Genomic DNA, 15,436 nt, shown 5'->3' with positions numbered 1-15,436 from the left:
TCATGTCTTACATTTAGGCCTTTCATCCTTTTTGAGTTTAATTTTTTGTATATGGTGTAAGAAAGTGGTCTGGTTTCATTCTTCTGCATGTGGCTGTCCAATTTTCCCAACACCATTTGTTGAAAAGACTAAGAGCCTGTCTTTTTTCCATTGGATATTCTTTCCTGCTTTGTCAGAGATTAGTTAACCATAGAGTTGAGGGTCCATTTCTGGGTTCTTTGTTTTGTTCCATTGATCTATGTGTCTGCTTTTGTGCCAGTACCATACTGTCTTGATGATTACAGCTTTGTAATACAGCTTGAAGTCTGGAATTGTGATGCCTCTGGTTTTGGTTTTCTTTGTCAGCATTCCTCTGGCTATTCAGGGTCTTTTCTGGTTCCATACAAATTTTAGGATTCTTTGTTCCAGCTCTGTGAAAAATATTGATGGTATTTTGATAGGGATTGCATTGAATGTGTAGATTGCTTTGGGTAGCATAGACATCTTAAGAATATTTGTTCTAATCCATGAGCATGGAATGTTTTTCCATTTCTTTGTGTCTTCCTCAGTTTCTTTCAAAAGTGTTCTATAGTTTTCAGAGTACAGATCCTTTACCTCTTTGGTTAGGTTTATTCCTCAGTATTTTATCGTTTTTGGTGCAATTGTAAATGGGATCGATTCCTTGATTTCTCTTTCTTCTGCTTCATTGTTAGTATATTGAAATGCAACTGACTTCTGTCTGGCACTGCTTTGTCTACATCTTCTTCCTCATTGTCTGACACTGATTAAGAAGCTCTCATCTCTATCAAGTTGTCTTCTGCTACTTCCTCTGGTGTTTGTTAGCTCTTGAATTTCTCCGATATCCATATCTTGACATCCTTTACCCCCCAACTTTTTTGTCATGTCCACAATCTCTTTCATGATTTTCTTGATTAGCTATCATAAATCCTGTGAAGTCATATACAACATCTGGACACAGTTTTCTGTAGCAGGAATTTATGTTTTTGAGCTTGGCAGTTTTCACGACCTCACAGCTTTACCTATAACAATGATGGTATTTTTAATTGTGTAATCTTTCCAGACATGCATGATTTTCTATCAGTGTTCTCTTCCATAGCATTGACAATCTTTTTCATACAGTACTGTGTGTAATGAGCCTTAAAGGTCCTTATGAAACCCTCATCTAGAGGTTAAATTGGAGACATTGTGTTTGGGAGCAAGTAGACTTTGGTGTTGAATTCATGGGGTTGGGTGGCCAGCAGCATTATTGAATATCAAAAGAACTTTAAAAAATAGTCCCTTACTGGCATGGTACTTCCTGACTTCAATGACAAAGCATCAATAGAACCAATCCAGAGAAAGAATTCTTATTGTGCAACCAAAAGACTGGCGGCTGGTATTTATCCTTTCCGTTCAAGACTTGGGAGTTAGCAGCTTTATAGATAAGGGCAATCCTGATTATAACCCCAACTACATTTGTTAACCTGTTTCTTCCTACCTTAAATCCTGATGCTCACTTCTCTCCCTTGCTAATAATGTCCTTTGTGGCATTGTTTTTTTCCAGAATAAGGCACTTTCATCTGCATTAAATACCTGTTCAGGCATATATCTTTTCTCTTTAGTGATTTTTGTAATGGCATCTGGGAACTTATCTGCTGCCACAGGGTTGGCAGAAGCTGCCTCTCCTGTGACATTGACATTTTTTAAAGCTAAACCTCTTTCTAAAATTATCAAACCATCTTTTGCTGGCAGTAAATTCTCTAGCTTTAGATCCTTCACCTTCCTTCTGCTTTAAGTTGTCATATAGTTTTTTCTTGAATCATGGTAGATTCTATAGATATGCCTTTCTTATCACAATCCTGCACCCACATAAAAACTGCGTTTTCAATAGGAGATTAAAAAAAATCATAAAAAGTGCAAGGTTTTCATGCCTGCTAGTGTAGCTGCAGTGACAGCCTCATGAATTTCATTTTCTTTCTTTTCCTTTTTTTTTTTTTTTTACAATGGTTCTTACACTGGATTTATTTATTTTAAAAATGGTAGGCAACCACAGCTACAGATCACAATCTACAGTACATATAAAGCAATTTAACTTTTTCTTGTAATGTCATGACATTTCTCTGCTTTTTGGGAGCACTTCCAGCATCATTAATGGCACTTCATGTGGGTCTCATGGTGTTATTCAAGGTTTACAGTATTGCAGTAAGCACAATGAAAAATACTTGAGAACTGCAAGAGATCACTTTTTATTGCAATATTCAATTTAGTGGAGATACAAAATGCTCATGTGGAGATGATTAGCATCACACAGCATTTAAAGCATATACTTGCAACACTTGAGCTCACCGCAATAGCAAAAGAAGGTGGCTATGAGATTATTACAATAATGCAGTATGTACTACAGTTAATTTTATGGAGTTATGATTTAATACTTCATCTTCATATTTACATTTCTCTTGAGTGCAAATGGTGCTATATACAGTCTGTTAAGTGTGTGTATAACTTTTGATACTTAAAGTAAGTATATTTATATTTGTATGCAATATAAATACACACACACACATATGTAGTGGCATCAAGATATAGAAGGCAAAATGTTTTAGACACCTAAAGAGAAATGAGCTGAAACACAGTGGAAGAATGACACTTCAGGTAGGTGGGAGGACTGATGGGTGGGAGGATCCGAATGTTTTTCCTTTTATGGATTGTGCCTTTGGTCTAAGTCTAAGAACTCTTCACTTAGACTAGATCCCAAAGATTTGCTATTGTTTTTTGTTCTTTTTCTAAAAGCGTTATGATTTTTATGTTTTACATTTTATTATTTTTTAAATTTTATTATGTTATGTTAGTCACCATACAATACATCATTAGTTTTTGATGTGATGATCCACGATCCATTGTTTTCATATAACACCCAGTGCTCCATGCAGTACGTGCCCTCCTTAATACCCATCACTGGGCTAACCCATCCCCCCACCCCCCTCCCCTCTAAAACCCTGTTTGTTTCTCAGAGTCCATAGTCTCTCATGGTTCATCTCTCCCTCCGATTCCCCCCCTTCATTTTTCCCTTCCTTCTCCTAATGTCCTCCATGCTATTCCTTATGTTCCACAAATAAGTGAAACCATATGATAACTGACTTTCTCTGCTCGACTTATTCCCTTAGCATAATCTCTTCCAGTCCCATCCATGTTGATGTAAAAGTTGGGTATTCATCCCTTCTGATGGCTGAGTAATATTCCATTGTATATATGGACCACATCTTCTTTATCCATTCATCTGTTGAAGGGCATCTTGGCTCTTTCCACAGTTTGGCTATTGCGGACATTGCTGCTATGAACATTGGGGTGCATATGACCCTTCTTTTCACTACATCTGTGTCTTTGGGGTAAATACCCAGGAGTGCAATTGCTGGGTCATAGGGTAGCTCTATTTTTAATTTTTTGAGGAACCTCCACACTGTTTTCCAAAGTGGCTGTACCAACTTGTATTCCCACCAACAGTGTAAGAGGGTTCCCCTTTCTCCACAACCTCTCCATTTGTTGTTTCTTTCCCTGTCCATTTTTGCCATTCTAACTGGTGTAAGGTGGTATCTCAACGTGGTTTTGATTTGAATTTCCCTGATGGCTAATGATGAACATTTTTTCATGTGTCTGTTAGCCATTTGTATGTCTTCTTCAGAGAAGTGTCTTTTCATATCTTCTGCCCATTTTTTGACTTGATTATTTGTTTTTTGGGTGTTGAGTTTGAGAAGTTCTTTATAGATCTTGGATACCAGCCCTTTATCTGTAGTGTCATTTGCAAATATCTTCTCCCATTCTGTGGGTTGCCTCTTTGTTTTGTTGACTGTTTCCTTTGCTATGCAGAAGCTTTTTATCTTGATGAAGTCCCAAAAGTTCATTTTTGCTTTTGCTTCATTAGCCTTTGGAGATGTATCTTGAAAGAAGTTGCTGTGGCTGATGTCAAAGAGGTTACTGCCTATGTTCTCCTCTAGGATTTGGATGGATTTCTGTCTCACATTGAGTTCTTTCATCCATTTTGAGTTTATCTTTGTCTATGGTGTTAGAGAATGGTCGAGTTTCATTCTTCTGCATGTGGCTGTCCAATTTTCCCAGCACCATTTATTGAAGAGACTGTCTTTTTTCCATTGCATGTTTTTTCCTGCTTTGTCAAAGATTATTTGACCATAGAGTTGAGGGTCCATATCTGGGTTCTCTATTCTGTTCCATTGGTCTGTATGTCTGTTTCTGTGCCAGTACCATGCTGTCTTGGTGATCACAGCTTTGTAATATAGCTTGAAATTGGGCAACGTGATGCCCCCAGCTTTGTTTTTCTTTTTCAACATCTCCTTGGCGATTCTGGGTCTTTTCTGATTCCATACAAATTTTAGGATTGTTTGTTTCAGCACTTTGAAAAATGTCATTGGAATTTTGATGGGGATGGCATTGAGGGTATAGATTGCTCTGGGTAGCCTAGACATTTTAACAATGTTTATTCTTCCAATCCATGAGCATGGAATGTTTTTCCATCTTTTTGTGTCTTCTTCAATTTCTTTCACGAGTGTTCTGTAGTTCCTAGAGTATAGATCCTTTACCTCTTTGGTTAGGTTTATTCTGAGGTATCTTATGGTTTTTGGTGCTATTGTAAATGGAATCGTTTCTCTAATTTTCTCTTTCTACAGTTGCATTGTTAGTGTATAAGAAAGCAACTGATTTCTGTGCATTGATTTTGTATCCTGCCACATTACTGAATTGCTGTATGAGTTCTAGTAATTTGGGGGTGGAGTCTTTTGGGTTTTCCACATAAAGTATCATGTTATCTGCGAAAAGAGAGAGTTTGACTTCTTCCTTGCCAATTTGAATACCTTTTATTTCTTTTTGTTGTCTGATTGCTGTTGCTCAGTTTTGAGCAAATTTTTGTATATGGTGTAAGGTCTAGGTCAATGCTCATTTTTTTTTCTTTTTTAAGATAAAATAAAGTTTTAATTTTTGCCCATCAAAACACGTGGATATTTTAAATAGCAATAAATGGAATTGATAAGGGTGCAAAAAAAGGCACTTAGAGTAGTTCGAAATACAAATTGATGAAAACAAATGTGATTCAGCATTTGCATTTCTTGGGATTTATCCAAAGATAAATAATCATAGATCTATACAAAAATATACATAGAATGAGTTGACTGAAGTGTTATTATAGGAAAACACTGGAAACAATCTACATGTCCAGTATCAGGATGACTGATTAGTAGAATAAAATACACCAAGATTAGAATAATGTGTAGTCATGTGAAAATGTTCACAGTCTATTAAATGAAAAACAGGTTACAAAACGTTAAGCACAATATGTTAATAAAGATTAAAAGTGATTTTTATTTTCTTTGTGTTTTTTTTCCTAAAAGTTCCAGCAATATTCAGTGTTACCATTAAGAGTATTTTTTATTTTGAGAATTTATTGTAAATAAGGCATAGAACAGTTTCACATTTGTTGTGGTTACTATTTTTAGTTTTATTATTGTCTAATTAGTTTTTCTTTCATGACTTTAAAAACATTGCAGGATTTAAAAAATAATTATAATAATAAAAAACTATTGCAGCATTTTAATATTTTTATGAAGAGGAAAGTACTTTTCCCTCAGCAGACTGTATCTCTGACTTTGTAATGAAAATTATTAAAATATGTATTAATTTAAATACGTATACACATATAATTTTAATTTTAAAAATAAATCTTCCTATATGTACTACGGTAGCAGATTTTTTTATCACTAAATTTTAGGAAAGAAAAAAGATATGAGAAAATTGTCCCATCTTGCTATTTTTAAGGGAAGTAACCTAACACCTGTAATTTCTTTCTTAGAAAGATAGCTCGAGGCTTATTATTAAAACTAATTACCTTTATTATTTTTAAAAAAACATTTTCTTACTTTATTCAAAGTGAATAATTTATGTTCTTTTAACTACTATAACTAAGATTTTAGATTGGCTTCTATTGTAGTGCTCTAGGGAAAATATTATGAAGAAGAAAAACCACTCATTTTCACAGCAAAACTGATGGGGCAAAGGGACAATGGTACAATAAATATGCTAAAAATATAAATATCCTCAATAAAAAGAAACATGCTCTATTGCAATTGTTGCAAGAGTACATCTAGGTTATTCAGCAGGTGATACTTTTAATCTTTATTCAAGATAAAACTGTTTTTTTAGCTTAATCAAATTGGGTCATACACCTCATAAGGTAATCTTGATAACCAAGTAAGTTTTTTCTCTGCTATATCTTTCAAAAAGATATATATAAAGAAAACATCTCAGGTTCTAAAGAGTTTAGCTAAGGACTTTGATAGCTAAGTAATTTAAATCTCTGTATAAAGCTATTAAAAATATAGTATCACTGTATGTGTGTATTATATATTCATACAGATAAGTACATATACATATGTTATAAATGAGACAAAAAGATTATGTTGCATAATTTCTATTCTGAAACATGGTCTTGAAATAAAGGAATAAGAATTATAATGGGTAATGTTTGTTTAGAACAGCTTTTCTAATTCTTGAGGGGGAAGGGGGAAAAATAGCAAATTTGAAGGATCTCTATTTCTTATAGATTGTATAATTTATAGAATATATTGACATATAGAAATGTATATAGATAGAATGCTGTAACAACACTGGTTTTTATATTCATAGATGGAAGTATGTGATAATGAAGGTAGATGTGAAGTGGGCTATTATTCTTTTGTATGCTTAAAATGTTTTAGTGAGTCTAGATCTTCTCAAGGTCCTTTAAATACAGAGCTTGTGGGGTGCCTCAGCCTGTTAAAGTGTCTGCCTTAGGCTCAGGTCATGATCTCCAGGTCCTGGGATTGAGAGCCACTTCCAGCTTCCTGCTCAGCAGGGAGTCTGCTTTTCCCTTTCCCTCTGCCCCTTCCCCCCATTCATGCTCTCTCTCTCTCTCAAATAAATAAATGTATAATATAAATAAATAAATAAATACAAAGCTTGTGTGTACTTCTCAGCCATCTTCTTAAAAATGTGGATTTATACTGGACACTCATGGATATTTAAAAATTGCTTTCTCGGTATGTTTGAGGGGCACATTTGAACTAATTATATGAGTCTGACAATACATTTTAATAAAATTTAATCTTCAGTATTATGCATATTGAACTCCATCTAAATCAACCATAAGTTTTTTTCTCTTAGATAATTCCTCAACTTCCATGACACACTTCTAGTCTCCTTTTTTAGCATTCTCATTCAGTATTTTTTCCTGTTACCTGTGCTGAATTAACTAAAATGAAGATGTACTGTTTCTTAATGCTTTTACTATTGCCTCCATTTAGAATGCTGTCCTCAACTTTTTCACTACTGTCTTCACTTGTTGAAATTCTGCTTCTCCCACAACATTGTGGTTATAGTTAACAGTACTATATTGTATACCTCAAAACTGCTAAGAAACCAAATCTTAAATGTTCTCACCACAAAAAGGAAATGTTAAATTTGGGACACGATGGAGGTATTAGCTAATTCTACAGTGCTAATCTTATTGCAATATATAAATATAAATATATATATATTTATGTATCAAATCAACAAAATTGTAAACTTAAAACTTACACAATATTATATATCAATGACATCTCAATTTTTAAAAATTTACTTCTCCTAAAACAAAGAGTTTCACATTTTCTGAAGCATGATTTGATTCCCTTAATATAGTCTTTCAGTTAAATTATGTTATCACATAACATAATTTTATTATGACATTTCCCACATTCTTCCCAATTTTATATCCTTGAGGCAAGAGCTAGTTTTTACATCTTTGTACATTTTCTGTTGTGTACTTTTGATATATAGATAATTACAACTTAGTAAAAGTTGTAATAACAAAAATAAATATAAAGGGACACATAACTAAGTGGCAATGTGATAAGGATCCTCGACCAGCTTTACAAATCTAAGTGATTTGTCAGGGTCAATATGAGAAGCCACTTGAGTTCAACAACCTGCTAAAAGTATAGCAACAAATCATTGAAGGTAGAGATTTTATTTTAAAATATTCTAAGAAGATTGGTATCACATTCTGATTTTTAGTGTCTTAGAAAGTTTCCTAGAGTTAATATACAAATCCCAATAGGTAGTTTTTGGGGAGTTTAATAAAATTAAAAATACAGACAAAAAATGCTTTCCAACAATGAATAGATATAGCACAGAGGAAAAAAAAATATTTTAAAAGTGAAAGAATTTGTTACAAAAGTGCTTTTGAAATGCTTGTTCTGAGAAACAGTTTTCACATTTTGGACAGATAAAAGTATCATTAATTTGTTTTCCATTCAGTATTACCAATCAGCAGTACAGTCACAGATCTTAGAATTATTTGTCAGGTAAAGTAGAAAAATGTAGCTAGAATTATTCTTAAGATGAAGTCTTATTAAGAAATAGAAGCTGCATTTAGAAATACACTTGATTGTACAGATCTAAGATAGTACTGGCTGGTTATTGAATATTAGTGTCATGTGAATCACTGTTTCACTGATTTTACAGACAAAATCATTGTCTTCTGTCACTTATCTCAAAATCTCAGTTAAAAATTGATTCACAGAGTGTGAAGATAAAGGAAGTTACCAATCCTGATAGGATTGGTTTAAACTAAATTTTTTACTTGTTCTGTGCAAGTAAGAAAGCTGCATAGAGGTTAATCTAGTGGCTTTGTTAAGAACTGGGAGTATGATAAGTAGCTTGAAAATAAAGATTCTTGAGATAACAAGTCCTTCATAGGTTTGAGCTTTATATTCTGAATGGTAAAATAGGGTTTAAACAAAACTTTCCACATTTTAATAAATATAAATTTTTTTCCTCAAATTTTAACTATTAGAGAAAAATATATAAAACAAAGTATTATATTCTAGGCAATAATCAATTATTTGTAACTTTAAGGTTGAATCCGATAACAGTGGAAGTTTAAGTAGCAAACTTTTGTATCTTAGTGTTAATATATTGAAATTGCATTTTCATTAAATTGGGTCAAATGCAAAATAGCTTTTTTTTCTCTCTATGATCTTAAATAACAATTTTTTCACTCAGTTGTTATGAAATTATATGGAGAGTCATAATGCAGACGAGTTTTACAGAAACTTTTACTATTAGTGTCCAGAAAGTTTTTCAGTAGTGTTACTTATATTTTAAAGATAACTGCAATCAGAATAATAGGTAAAAACTTTGAGCTTTTCTAAATAGAACAAAAATTACTAATGTTTGAGTATTTATTGCCTTTCCCTTTTCCAAGTCCATTAAAAGGATTCCACTTAGTTTCTTCCCTTCCCTTGACTTCTAAAAGGCTTTTATTTAGGTCACAAGCAATTTGGGGATTCTGTTAGGCCAGATGAGAAGGAAAGAGTGAGAGAGTAATTTTTGTGGCAGTTTTATGGAGAGGGAATCCGGAAAAACTAGGGTGTGAGGGGAAGGTACGAAGAAGAAAAGAATTTTTAAAAGTATTGTTCAAGAAATGACAATAAAGAACTTAAGTTATTTTGAAATTAGTTTTCAATTGCCATCAGGTTCCTCTGGCAACAACACACCTTGAGATGAGACGATATGGGTCAAAGATTTAGGGACGCCTGGGTGGCTCAGTCGTTAAGCCTCTGCTTTGGGCTCAGGTCGGCTCAGGTCATGATCTCAGGGTCCTGGGATCGAGCCCCACGTGGGCTTCCTGCTCTGCTGGAAGCCTGCTTCTCCCTCTCCCACTCCCCCTGCTTGTGTTCTCTCTCTTGCTGTGTCTCTGTCAAAAAATAAACTCTTAAAAAAAAAAAAAGATTTAATAAGACTGGCAATTGTCAACAGTTTTATATCAACAATTGAGAGGGAGTGTGGGGGCAGGAAAACAAAATCTAATCTGGAAATGGAAGATATTGCCACAAGATAATATTCATTGTTGTTTTTAATTTTTGTTGATCAAGATTTACTATTTTATTCTGTTAAGTAACTAGTTATGTAGCTGATTTATGATCTACCACTTTTTATCATATGAATAACAATTACATTTATTTTTTTCCTCTGGGGCATTCAATTTTATGTTGGCTTGGGGTAAGAGAACATAGGAAGGAGAAATAGAGTAAAAGTTGATTCAGTATTTCTTTCCTATCTATGAAACAAACTTGGCAGGTCTATATTTTTTCTATTTTGACCAATCATCCATCTTATTCTACTCTATACTGTTAGCCAAAGTTTCTCTTTTAGTTTCTCATTTTCTTTAACTGGAAATGCAGGATACAGTCTTTTAAGTAACCAGGTGTCAGATCAGTTCTTCAAGATTTTAATGATAATCAACATGGCAATTTTTTTTTTCTCTTTTAGCCTTATCTATTGTTTTAATTATCAAAATTAAATTGATCAAGACACAATGGGCAAAAAGATTCCTAGAATAATCCTTGACATAATAACTTGTAAGAGAATGGTCTTCAATATTATTTGTATATGTAGTATAACTATCACATGCTTTCTATATATAGATATCTAAAACAAAAGGAAAATGGAAGAGTAATTTTTATAGACTGTCACTGATATCTCACAGATTTTTTTAAAGAAATGTTTTTTTTTAATTTGACTGGATTCTTTCATCAGCAACATTTGTGACCTCATATAGTTTAAAACACCTGACATTAGAGCAGAATTGGTTGTTCATGTAGGAAAAATGGTCTCTTGGGTCTTTCCAGATGGAACCTACCATGTAAGGCCAATCTTTTATAGATTAGAAAGATGGATTATCAGTGTTTTTGTTTACATTCTGTGAAAGCAAAAATTGGAAAAGTAAATTGAAAATTTAGAGGTGGTAAAGACTAATTCAGTTTTGCTTTTTTTTTTATTGGTAAAATGCCTTTGTAAATGGCATTAGCTATCATTAACACGATATTTCATGAACAAAAATGAAATCTCAGATTTAGTAATTAGGTAGTTGAGTTCAGAAATACATACACAGGGGTCCTTGGGTGGCTCAGTTGGTTAAGCGTCTGACTTCAGCTCAGGTCATGATCTCAGGGTCCTGGGATCGAGCCTGCATTGGGCTCTCTGCTCAGCAGGGAGTCTGCTTCTCCCTCTCACTCTCCCTCTGTGCACACTCTCTCTCCCTATTTCTCTCTCAAATAAATAAATAAAAATCTTATTAAAAAAGAAAAAAAAAGAAATATATACACAACTGATGGCCTTGCAACCTGGAAAAATACATTAGTTGGAAACTACCTGTGCATTGTTTTCTTGCAGGGAATAAATCACAAGACAGTGGCATAGCAGAGATGGAAGAACTTCCTGTACCACATAACATTAAAATAAGCAACATTACATGTGACTCATTCAAGATTTCATGGGAAATGGATTCAAAGTCAAAGGACCGTATTACACACTATTTCATTGACCTCAATAAGAAAGAGAACAAGAACTCCAATAAATTTAAACACAAGGTAAAATCTTAACACATACTTCTATTCATTTGCATCTTAAAATCTAAGTCTGAGGACATTTTAAAAGAAGGAATAATGTTCTATTAATTACTTAAGTGATGTATTTGACATTTGGAAGAATAAAAATTACATGTCATTTCAAAACCCTATCCCTTTAAGAAATTTTGTAAGAAAATGAAATGCCAAGTATACTATTAAAATACAATTTTTCCCATAAAAGGTAAAATCATGACTCTCATATAGACATAAAAATGAACATGTGTTAAAAGATTTAACTCATTAATGAGGTAACTGATGAGGTGTTACAACCAGTTCAAAGGATAATCCAAAGAATAGACACAAGCATAGATCAGTATATTGAAACAAATGTATAACTACAGGTAAAACTCGTTTGGGGTCAGGAAGGAGAAAGGCACAGAAGGGATGGATGGACAAAATTCATTTGCGTATATTTAGACAAGAATAACTGTTATCAGTTATCTACAGATTACAGTGTTATAAAATAACTTCCACAGAATCAAAAGAAAATAGCCAGAAGAATGTGCTATAGGCAAGGTATAGTTTTTCATTAAGGCATACATTTTTCCCTATAACTGCTGAGAGAGGAATGTGATATAGCTTATAAACTTTAGGGTATTTGTAAAATACTTTAGGGCTGAAAACTGCTTTATGTAGTCAATTTTATTTTATGATTTGAGGATGAAAATTAACCTTTATATGTCTTAGACCTGTTTACACCTCTTTGGTATTTATTCTTATAACAGTCTACTTATCACATATCTTTGCTGATACATATCTCTCTACATACACATCAGAAGTAGCATAGAGAGGATAATAGTTATTAAGTATTCTTTCTTATGTTTCAGTATTTTCACTGATGAAAACTGGTCTTTTTTTTATACTGATACTAAATTTAACTTGGCAAATCTTTTGGAAGAGCTGCCTTATCCTTTCTGGAAATTATGTCTTTTACCAAATGCGCAGTTATACACACTAATGATAAGTGAGGATTATATGTATAGATAAGTGTGAGAGAACAAGATTGATAAGTCATTATTCTAACCATGTTCTAATTTTGATTATGCTTTCTAGTTATGGATATTTTCTTTGCTGACATTTGCCTTCTTGAAGTAGTTTTGAAATATTTCCTTGAAATAGCTTTGAAATACTTAATGTTATGTGATGATTAGGTCAAGATTTGACCCCCTTTTTCTTCATTCCACACTTAGAAAACCATGTCTTGGAAATGTAGTGAATATTTAACTAGCAAGTTTAATAACCTTATTAATCATTGTTTATAAATACCTAAACATTTCTGTGACACATAAGCTCCATACTTGAATACAACTGAAACAGATATTACCTCTTTTGTATACAAAACTGATTCATTTATCTTAAAATAGTTATTTTTAAAATGTTTTCTGCCTTCACATATAAAATATTTAATAATGGGCTACTCTGCTAAAATTAATGGATAGTATAAATTAAACAAGTATATCTTAAAATACAAAACCATTGAATTTTATTTGTCATGTTTCTGGGTTTTGGGAGGTTTTGTTTTGTTTTATAATTTAATATTAGAATATTGCATTTTAAGGAACATATATAAGGAGTGTACAGAGAAGAACAAGAATCAAGAAAACAGAAATCTAAATATATTTATGTCATTAACTAGCTGTATGACCTTGGTCATGCCTTTTGATCAAGTTGGGCCTTATTTTTTTTACATCTGGAGAATAGAGATTTGACTATAATAATTGTTAAATATCTTTAAAAAGGAAAATTCTGTCATTAGCCAGGAATTTCACAAGTTCCTCCACATTGTTTACAATTGATTCAGGTTATACTGCTAAATTATTTCTTCCCTCCCTCCCTGCCTTCCACCCTTCCTTCTTTCCTGTTTTTCTTTCTTTTTGTCTTAGGATGTTCCAACGAAATTGGTGGCAAAAGCTGTTCCCTTGCCCATGACTGTCCGTGGACACTGGTTTTTGAGTCCGAGAACTGAATATACAGTAGCAGTGCAAACTGCCTCAAAACAGGTTGACGGTGATTATGTTGTGTCTGAATGGAGTGAAATTATAGAATTCTGCACAGCAGGTAAGAGAACTAGATACAAATACAGAAAAATATTTAATAGTTCCTTAAAAGCTAATTACAGAAAAATATTTTTTAATATTTTAAAATTATTAAGGTGATATGAATTGCATTGGGTTATTTTTACATCGACAATAGCATTGTGTACTAGAACAAGCTATGCTGTGTTAGTTGGAGGGAGCTTAGATTCTCAGCAAAAACTGAGTAATGGCATTAAATCAGTTCTTTGCTGCATAGTTTGATTTTTCAAAGTAAAAGCTTTGCAAATAAAAGTTGGTTTAGTTTGAAAATATACTCAAACATGTTTTGAGCTTCGTTTTGAGAGAGAGCTTTTTTTTTTTTCTTTAAATTTTCACAGATATTTATGCACCTGGGTGGCTCAGTTGGTTAAGTGGCTGCCTTTGGCTCAGGTCATGATCCCAGGATTCTGGGATCAAGCCCTGTGTCTCTGGTTCCCTGTTCGGCAGGGAGCCTGCTTCTCCCTCTCCCTCTGCCTGCCACTCCCCCTGCTTGCACTCTCTCTCTCTGTCAAATAAATAAAATAAATAGAATCTTAAAAAAAAAATGTTCACAGATATTGAAACAAAGAAGTCAGGAACATCTTTCTGTAACTTAGGGGAATGGATGCAGATCTTAATGACTGTACCTAGCAGAAATGTTATTGGATTTTTCACTTGAGTGCTGAAAATCTGTATCTAAACTAGTGTTGTGTGTGTGTGTGTGTGCGTGTGTGTGTGTGTGTGTCTTTGCTTCATTAGAAAGTACCTCATAGCCATTTGACATTGAGATACCTGATGTGGAGAGCCCCATCTCCTTTGATTTTGAACTATACTTTAATATTCCATTAGATTGGAAATGTTACCATTCATCTTGTTCATTTATCTGTTTATTCATTCATTTAAGAAACAAATATTTGGTGAGCACTTAAATAGGTGTTGAAGTGATACAAAGATATCTTTACCTGAATACATCTGTCATCCTCTCCTTGTCTCTTAGAATGGGGCTTTATTTCCTCTTTGTATAGGTGATTGTTTCCTCTTAAAAAATTGTAGAGAAAGGCTAAGTGTTTTTCAACATAAAGGAGCTTGAAGAAGAATTCTTAAAAACAATTTGCCTCAACTATTGTAGGTTGCTTAGCAACTTTTCCCAGCTGAGGCATCCTTCATATAAACCAGCCTTTTTTTTCTCCCCATAACATCACACCTGCATTATTTTAGACTCAGTACATACTTAGCAACTGCTTTATCTCACTATCTTGTGTTGTTTCTTAATCTCAAATTCAGTGTAAAACTTCTCCTATGGATATGTTAAATGGATGAAATTTTAATTCTATGTTATTTTGATTTTATCTTCAACCCTTTTTATATATGGGGAAGTTGCTAAGGATTATAACATCCTTGATTGTTAAGGATTTCAGTCTTTGAGAGCAAGGAAATAGTATCTCTCTGGTACCATATTTCTTCCTAAGATACTGATTATAAGTTCCACCATTTTATACTGTCAGTTAAACTATGAAACAGTGTTTTCTTATCACAGTTATTGTTGGACTCTTTAAGAAGCTAAATGTGAAAAAATACATTTTGGACTAGGTGAAATATGGTATTAATCATAGTTATCAGTAATGAAACAGCTAATTTTTATATTGTATTAATAGTAACATTAATAGTGAGTAAAGAATTCTCAATGATATAACTTTTACCTATATTTGATGTGTTATATTGGAGTTAATATATTCCCTCAGTTTTTTCCTGAAATAAAATTCTTCTTTGGAATCTATCTCACGTTTACTTTTCTTTACTGCATTTCGTTCCATTTACTTTCTTTTTTTTTTAATTTTATTTTATTATGTTATGTTAATCACCATACATTACATCATTAGTTTTTGATGTAGTGTTCTGTGATTCATTGTT

At 33.0% G+C, this 15,436-nt stretch overlaps 1 protein-coding gene across 1 annotated transcript in view; it reads left to right on the top strand.

Annotated features, from left to right (window-relative positions):
- The window catches only part of PHYHIPL (phytanoyl-CoA 2-hydroxylase interacting protein like), an 82,657-nt gene that overhangs the window by 53,249 nt on the left and 13,972 nt on the right, over positions 1 to 15,436 (top strand). The window contains exons 2-3 of the mRNA XM_036078163.2: positions 11,236 to 11,432; positions 13,355 to 13,529. Of these exons, the coding sequence (XP_035934056.1) occupies positions 11,236 to 11,432; positions 13,355 to 13,529 (372 nt within the window). The remainder of the gene's footprint in view (positions 1 to 11,235; positions 11,433 to 13,354; positions 13,530 to 15,436) is intronic.

This window comes from Halichoerus grypus, chromosome 7 (assembly GCF_964656455.1).
Source record: "Halichoerus grypus chromosome 7, mHalGry1.hap1.1, whole genome shotgun sequence".
NCBI classification, from domain to species: domain Eukaryota; kingdom Metazoa; phylum Chordata; class Mammalia; order Carnivora; family Phocidae; genus Halichoerus; species Halichoerus grypus.
This window is presented reverse-complemented; position numbering and strand designations above follow the sequence as displayed.